The 8,227-nt window shown below is 41.4% G+C and overlaps 1 protein-coding gene across 4 annotated transcripts in view; it reads right to left on the bottom strand.

Moving 5' to 3' along the window:
- LOC111267467 (immunomodulatory peroxidase) overlaps window positions 1–8,227 on the bottom strand; it is a 92,211-nt gene that overhangs the window by 31,155 nt on the left and 52,829 nt on the right. For 3 of the 4 annotated variants that reach the window (XM_022845733.1, XM_022845734.2, XM_022845736.2), the window contains exon 2: window positions 740–768. In XM_022845733.1, coding sequence (XP_022701468.1) covers window positions 740–744 — 5 coding nt within the window. In that variant the 5' untranslated portion in view covers window positions 745–768. Of the gene's footprint in view, window positions 1–739; window positions 769–1,630; window positions 2,094–8,227 lie in introns of those variants that run through there. The other variant, XM_022845735.2, reaches the window with a different exon arrangement.

Genomic DNA, 8,227 nt, shown 5'->3' with positions numbered 1-8,227 from the left:
GTTTAAATATTAGCTTCTTACACCTATAATTATGATTGAATTTATTTGAACACGAAGGTGACTTTGGCAACAGCATTCGCTATAGCAGCAGCTCGTCGGGCTAAGTTTTTGCCAATCAATCGTTTGACTCTAAACTTAATTAACAATGTATATATATATATCGATAATTAATAGTTCGAAAAGCAGACCGATTTCATATGGTACTAGTATAGTTATCAATTAGTACTATTTTTTCTATTATTTTCTTCAAAATTCAATATTTAAAGTATTTTAGCTACTAAATACACCCAAGGCGAATAGATGATGGATCCATATAATCCAATAATAGAGAAAAACGTTAGCTTCAACTGTTAAGTAATTATCGATCAAGGAAAAAAATTAAGTGTTCATTTGTATTGATAATTCTCAGTCACGGACACCTTCAAAGAAAGTAACACGGGTTCAAATATATAATAACGATGATATTTAGAATGATGATGAATAATCGAGCCTATGGACGTTTCAATTTGATGTCTATTTATCGTGCCTATTCGTGTCCTTCAATATGATATCTGTTTCATTTTTTTCCCTTAGACCAAGTGTTTCAATTGGCCGAGTCGTGCAAACTTTTTTGTTAAACATGAATTCTATTCGTTAACTTTATTCGTACACTACCACTGATCATTATAGTTATTTGTTATTATTTTCAATAGCATTGGCTTATGAGCAAAGCTATTCATTTTCTATGCTCTGAGCTCACCTCATTGTGACGACCGGTTATGCGATCTCCTGTAATACAAAAAGTTGGATAAAATTAGAAAAACAATGAATTAAAAGCGATTCTATAATATAGCCCGACATTGTATCTATGACAGTGTACCCTAAGGTACTATTTATGATTTATTGAGCGTACGCCTGGTTACGAAAAATGCGACCATTCAAGAAATAATGCATAGGTAGGTTATGAGCTGATTAAAAAACACTGTTTTTTCTACTGTGTTTTAGCAGATCTTCGACGTAATTATCTTAGAAGCTTAATACTAGGCGAAAGCCTGCGAAAAGGAAAATATACGGATTTATTGCCGTCTACTAAGTTTCATCACGAAGGCAAGACAAGAACGTTAACGAACAATGTGGGTTACACGATGGGCAAGCTAAATTTGTAAAAAAAAAAAGTACAGGTAATCTCAGATTTTGTGCTATTACTATTTTACGCAGTGCAGTAACTTCCAGAGGTTTTTTTGATCGTACATTATAAGGACCAGGGCAATACTTGTTTTCGTTTTTATAAATCTGAGTCCATAACTTTGTTATCGAGTCAGAAATTGAATGTACTGTTGAACATGACTGGAAGTGTTTTCGATATCTCCTGTAAGTTCACCTTCCTCGAAGGACTACAAATGATTATAGATAAAGAGGTGGATCACGTACAGGTGGATATGCATCTGTGTCCTTCTAGTCGCGGTAACTTAGTGGGTAACGTATTTTCCCGCTAATGTTAGAAACGCGTTGTGGTATAGATTCAAAGCCGAACTTTGATACACTGCGTTTTATTCTGGAAGCCAGCCGTCTAACAAAAACGCAAAACATAGAAGATACGCAGCTCTATACTTCCAGATAGATGCGGCAAAGTTCTATTTTCACAAGTTACCTGTTCAACTTCGAAGAAAACTCAGCATCCAATTTGCTCCATTTTCATATTCGTAGCACGCACAAATTTATCATGATACAATAGATTCTTAAGTACCATATGTATACCATAATATATCAACGAACGCTCAGAAGTGCATCATCAGCGATATACTAATCTGCGTCACCAGCATGGAAGGAAAAGGCCGCTGGAACACTGCGGGAGCCATGTTCGTTAGAAGGGACTTCGGGATTTGAGGTTTGCTCAGGCTGGCCGGCGTAGCGACTATGGTCCGGCAGCTGTTGCTGACACCGCGGCAATAAACTGAAGAGCGTCGTGGTGGTAAGACTATTATTGCTATGATAACAGCTCAAGGAGGTTCGTAACATTTCTAGTGTGAAGGCGATACGACAAACCAACAAAATTGAAGCGTATATGCTACAGCGGCGGTGGCATTCTATCAAAATATTAAGAGCATGCCGGCATCGGTAGTCGACGCTGGAGGAGGCAGGGGGAAGTCGCGAGAAGCGAACGATTCCTACTGTGGTGATGCAACCGCCAGCTGGCGGATCAGAGGGCAAATAAAGAACGAATTAGATATGGAAAATCACTCTTTTCTTTTCACGGATTGTTTTTGCCCGGAAATAGCATCGCATTAGCGAACCGTAAGCAGCAGATAAATGTGCATTGCTTTTATGTAGTATTAGATTGCCCCGTCATTGTCGTCGTCACAAAAGCGAACGGACAACAGGTGGCAGTAATAATGATAATAAACGTAGCGGTATCACGGCGTGACAAATACTCTCACGTCACCAAATGACCAAAATGTCATAACAACGGCAACTGTTCCAATTGTTGCTGGCGTAGCCACGGTAGCGGGACGTGTGACGTGACCCCTGTTTCGTAACGGCTGTAATGCGATTATTATGAACGCAATCGTTTGCTGGCCGCTCGATGGTCGGTCTGTTTAGTCGTCTATTTGCCTGCGACTATGACTTCCGAGAGTCCCAGACGTCAAGAAGGAAAAGGAGAACATGGACCGGACGTTATTCGGCAACACCGACAACAGCCCACAATCGATGAGAAGCCAACGAAAAAGGACATATAATAATTTTGCATCATTTCGGCTGTCGGCGGACAAGTAACAGCGGCCGCTGCCGCCGTAACAACATTCGTTCGACGTCAAGCGTTTTGTTCACTGAAAGAAAAAAAAAAAAGCAGCAGATGCACGGGATATTCAAAAAAAAAATCTAGCAACACGACATGGGAAACAATCAGTGCACTGCCATACCGTTCAGTATATAAGGTAGCAAGGCCTAGCATGGGTGCAAGAGGACCAAAACACCGCTTCATCCACTAATTTTATTGCGCTTCTGAAGCAATCCTTAGCAAAGGCAACATTGACAATAACCCAAAGAAATCGCAAGAGAGCTTTCTTATTATTGTTCTATCATTACTATGCCGGATAGTGAACGTTGTCACCGTCAGGAACAACGCACGCGGCGTAGTGTCCAGCTTTCCAGGTATCGTTCATCCCACGTAAGACTATCCGGCGATACGACAGATGTGTTTTTAATCGTGGACTAATTCATTGTTCTGTATTACCATACGTTTGTTAGCGCATGGTGCGAATTTATGGCCATCTTGACAAGACGTGTCGGCAAGTTGCGAACTAAACCTAGCTTTATTACTACAGAGAAAGAAGCCTGTAAATAATATTTTTGATACAAGGTCATCTTTTGCTTATCTTATTTTTTTGTTATATCACTTCCGCCTCTTTTACGGATTGAATCAAAATACTGCTGGATTTCTGTGACTGTCACGTGATAAAGCCGATCTGGCCTAGAATCTGTTGCCGCAGAATTCACACGGTGGCGCTATGTGACCATAGTGGATTAACAGACATTCGCAAAAAGTACTACTGATGGCACATCTTTACCTGTCACCCCTTTGAATCTGATAGAGTGTGAATAGTAGTCCTTCTCGTGTTGTGCTTCCGAAGAAGAATACCGTCGGAAGGACGTTGATCCTATCAAAGTTAGAAAATGGAGGGTAACCAAACTTAGCTTAGGGGTCATCTGAGCCAAAACAACAAACGAACATCAAAACAGATATGGCCGATTGCAGATGCGTTGTGACCATTGTTAGCTGTGACGGAAGTCTCGGTGCCCTATCAGTTTGTCTGTTAATCCTCGAGCCACTGAATTCATCTAAAATCGGTGCCGGCTGGCGACTATACGCATACATATGGCAGACGACAGCAGTTCACATTAGATGAGCCGTTTACGTCGCTGGCTAGAAATAGGCAGCTTCCAAAGTAGCCTAACTGATCTGATTGTTCCGCAAACCGCTGCGTCGTGTCCCATGCCACCGGCATTAAAATGTTCCCACACCACCTATACAACCTTGCATGTTGCATAGTACCATCGGTATATGCGGATGTCGGAACGTGCTAAGTCAGTGATTCGGTGCAGGCCATACAGGCTGAATAGGCATGACGATACCATGCATCTGAAAGACGAGCGATTGGGGGAAAGGAGAAAACGACGGGGGCGGGAGGGCGGAGCTATGATGACCTGCTTAATATTGCCAAATAGAACAGACAAATGTACGCTAAGGATATACACGCACAAGCGGCCTATTAGCTATCTTGAAAATGACCACCAGCAAATGAACGGAACAATCGCTAGGGCTTATAGCTATTATGAACGTTTGATGTCTATTGATATACAGAAAATCATAGCTCGTCTACATGTCCTTCCTTGCGCGGATATTTTTACGCTGTACGAAAACGAATGCACACGTCTGCACGCGGCACAGATAAACAAACGTTTTATAGTAATCTCGAAATAATCAACTTTATAAGGAATTGAAGTCTTGAAGATGTTCTTCGACGGTATGGTCGAGGTAAAGTAGTAGTCATGCCGCTTTTACGGTTTTCAATAACGTAAACGTTTATGGCGCAATCTTGTAATAGACGAATATTATCTCTCATCCAACGTCGTTGCATTCGCAAATTAGCGAAAGTGTGTCGTCATTACAAAACTGTTTGTGCTAATGTTATTAAATTGTTAATAAATTTTCGGAAAATGTCGAAATATCCGAAATTTCCTTTAGTCATCTGAATGCCGCTAACCGAGTGTTGCCTCCAACGAAAACAGAACTGTAGCCTGAATGCATTTTTGTGTTATAGAATATTTCTATAACATGTTCTAAACATGCGGTTTGTCCCCTTCATTCTACATATGAGCTGATTGTTCCTTAATGCTACACGATTATTGTGATTGTTACTACTGATACAAAAAGAGATACTTTGCCCGTAGCACACAACAGCTATGATATACTTGGCTGGTCTTCTACACCGTAGATAGTGGGATTTTATCGGAATTCGATGATTTTAATAGTAGTCGTTTATTTTGATATTCGTTGTTCTACTTATTCATCCTTATTATATTGTTATTTTTTTAATAATGTTATTATAATAAATTTTTTCATATAATCATCTGACGCGATACCTATCGATAAACCAACATGCCCCGGATAGAGTGACGTAAATATTGCGATATGTTCACCGTTGACTTTTATCATACTATAGAACAAAACGATTCCATTGGTCTTTTTTTACTCCGTTTTTGTTGTTAGTCTATGTAAATAGACGTAGATGAGCCTGTGCGAGTATTATAAAAGCGCCTTCAAAAAGGCTCCGGTAACAATTAGTTTCGGCCGGCACGTTGCCTTCATTGTTGACGTTCGCCTCGGATAATGTGAACTTTTACTACGCATTATCGGCGCTTAATTCAACTCTTATCCAAATAAGTGATAGACAAACAGTCTCGTTATGGCCTGGGGAATAGAAGGCGGACCTTGTTGCTAGACCTTCTATTGTCGAGACCTGTAATGTAGTACCGCAGATCCCGTCAAGGTAGAACATGTGGCTTTGATGGAGTCATTAAAGAGATTAAATATATACCTAGATTAAAATCCTGCAGGATGCTCATTTAGATTGAAGTCTCTAGAAAATCATCTTAGACGACGAATAGCTTGAGTCTTCCTTAGTGATGCATACGTTGCACCCTGAATGCTTTCGAGTTATACACTATCTGATTTATTTGAAAATACCATTTTGAACGTTCTTTTTGTTAAAAACAATATGTCGGCCAGTTAAATTTAAAAAGGACCATTCGACCCTATGACAGGTCTTTTCGGATTGACCGCTTGTTCGAAAATGGTGCGTAACGCGAACTGCCTGCGCGCGTTCGTGCAAAAATAACAGTCCTATTTATTAGCCTTAAATGTACCTGCAGGTCGATGTGGCTAATCTACTTCTATACGAAAGTATGTGAGCGCAATGTTTTCTGATATTTGTTCGAATACTCATTCCCTGAACCCTTCCATGTGTTTTTTTCATGAAAAAGCGACATCTTTTACGTTAAACCGTAAAAGATAACGCAGACTTCACCTCGTCGCTGGTAGGCACTGGCACTACGCTTTATGTAATAGTTGACTTATGTCTAGCCTCAAAATCATATTATACCAGGGCTTTCAGAAAAGTAGTGGTGTGTCTTTAAATGTTCGCTTTCCCCTTTGCTTCTCTGTACGATTCGAAAGCGCTGTTTTTACCCGCGTACAATTACTACTACTAGAGGACGTTACTAGAGGAGACTGTTTAAAAGTGGTTTGCCAGACTCAATATAGTTCAATGGTAATCTCGGAACCGGAGAATACGCCTTATCTCGTTCATGATCAAGCGTCGTTGAGCGCTTTGACAACACCTTTGCAGGACAATGGCTACTAAAAACAACTTGTAACTTGTTAATGAATATAAACCTTGATGATTCGACTACCTGCAGCCATCCATCTTAATACTATAAGATTTACTTAACCAAGGAACCTAAATGCTCTATAAACCGAATAAAAAATCCAAGAAAACATGCTTTCTCATTATTCCTCAACATCTTGCCCGCCAGGACACTTAGCTTAATGATAGATTCTTACGCAAAATTATCAATATCAAGCAAAAAATCAATGGGTATTTCCCGCAGATGCGCCTAAACCCAAAGTTAGCCTCGATTTGTTTTCTAAAAAGACCTCGTTCAGTAGTACTGTGGTAGCCTTACGCGAACAAGATAAGATCATGGTTCTTAACGACCACACGTGACAAAGATCCTTAAAGTCGCTCTGCAAGAGCTTAAGTGAAGGATTTTTTTTGCATCCGCCACATTTAATACCTCTCACGCCGGCGGATCATCATCCATTTTGCTCGCGAGCGGATGAAACCCATTGATAATGAAGCGGGTTTCACAACTGGATGATTACTTATTCTTACAGAGCAGACCAAGACTTTCGCGTTCGAGTTCCTGTTCCTCGTTTTGTAAAGTACTAGACTAAAGAACGACATGCAAAACGCTCGCCCGGTTCAAACAACTCTTAAATTTTTCAACAGAGTCTTTATTCTTACACTCTTATCGACATAAGAAGCATTCTGGTAAGCCTGCTTTTTTCAGTGGAGAAATCATTGAAAAGATGCACCACAGCTTCCGGGTTAAAATAGCACGGCCAGGCCACGTCCTCACGTTCGTATTTTCGTTCTCCTCTTTAGACCTCCGTGAGGTTCGCAGGAGCTCGTTAGGCCGCCTGCTAAACTTTCTGCTCTGTCACATTGAACGTCAATGCTGCGGATCACGCAGTGCCCCCCAACGTTCAGTTGTTGTCCCATAAAAAATATAGTGAATACACGTTTGATGCGTAGGCTCGTGTAACACTAATTACTAATTTTGTTCTATTTTCTCAGCCTATGAGTCACTTTATTAATGTCTATCATATTTCGAATTTACGTAGAAAATTGTTATTGCAGGCCAATATAATTGCAACAAAATTGCCTCACTCCCTTCATCATTCCCGCGTTGCTACTGTGGCCGCCCCAGCCCTTGCCGCTGGCATTTTATCGTGTTCACAAGAAAAAAATGTGTGTCTCGCTCGTGGTGCAATGTCAATATACTGCACCGGCCCCAAACTTACGATCACACGGATAGTCGGGTCGTGTTTGCTGCAATTTTCCGATGAGCCCATTATCTTAAATTGTGCTTAACTGGTGCTGGGTTTGTCCCATTTATCCGCCCCTTCCATTCCGTTCCCAAAGACTGGGCAACGCCGCCGGTTCCATCATCGAGCCCGAAATACCTAATCCCGGCTGATTCTATGCGGGCCGTGTCTCTTATCCGTGATTCTGTGTGAATATTTGTGAAGCAGGGAAGGGAGGGTACATGCGGCGGCTAATTGCAATCCCAAGTCACTACAAAAAACGAACGTAACAGCCGCCGGTCACGCACAAAACTGCAGCCAACGCTGGGTCAAGAGCAGCAGTAGTCAGCAAGTCGCGGGTAACATCGCCCGTAGTATTGTCGGTCATCCGAGGGCGCACTGATTCAGATACACCACCGTCGACATGGACTTTTTCACCGTCGTTAACAGTATCAATCCTTTTCACGCGACCACCACTGTGTAAGTAAGTCCTGGATCTGCTGTCGGTGTGATGAGATGTACGACGTCGACGGCGGCGCGTGTATTAGTACTACATCAACCGCCATGTCACGTACGACCTTCTGAGAGACCCAGTGA

This window comes from Varroa jacobsoni, unplaced genomic scaffold (assembly GCF_002532875.2).
Source record: "Varroa jacobsoni isolate VJ856 unplaced genomic scaffold, vjacob_1.0 scaffold_1192, whole genome shotgun sequence".
Classification (NCBI taxonomy): Eukaryota; Metazoa; Arthropoda; class Arachnida; order Mesostigmata; family Varroidae; genus Varroa; species Varroa jacobsoni.
This window is presented reverse-complemented; position numbering and strand designations above follow the sequence as displayed.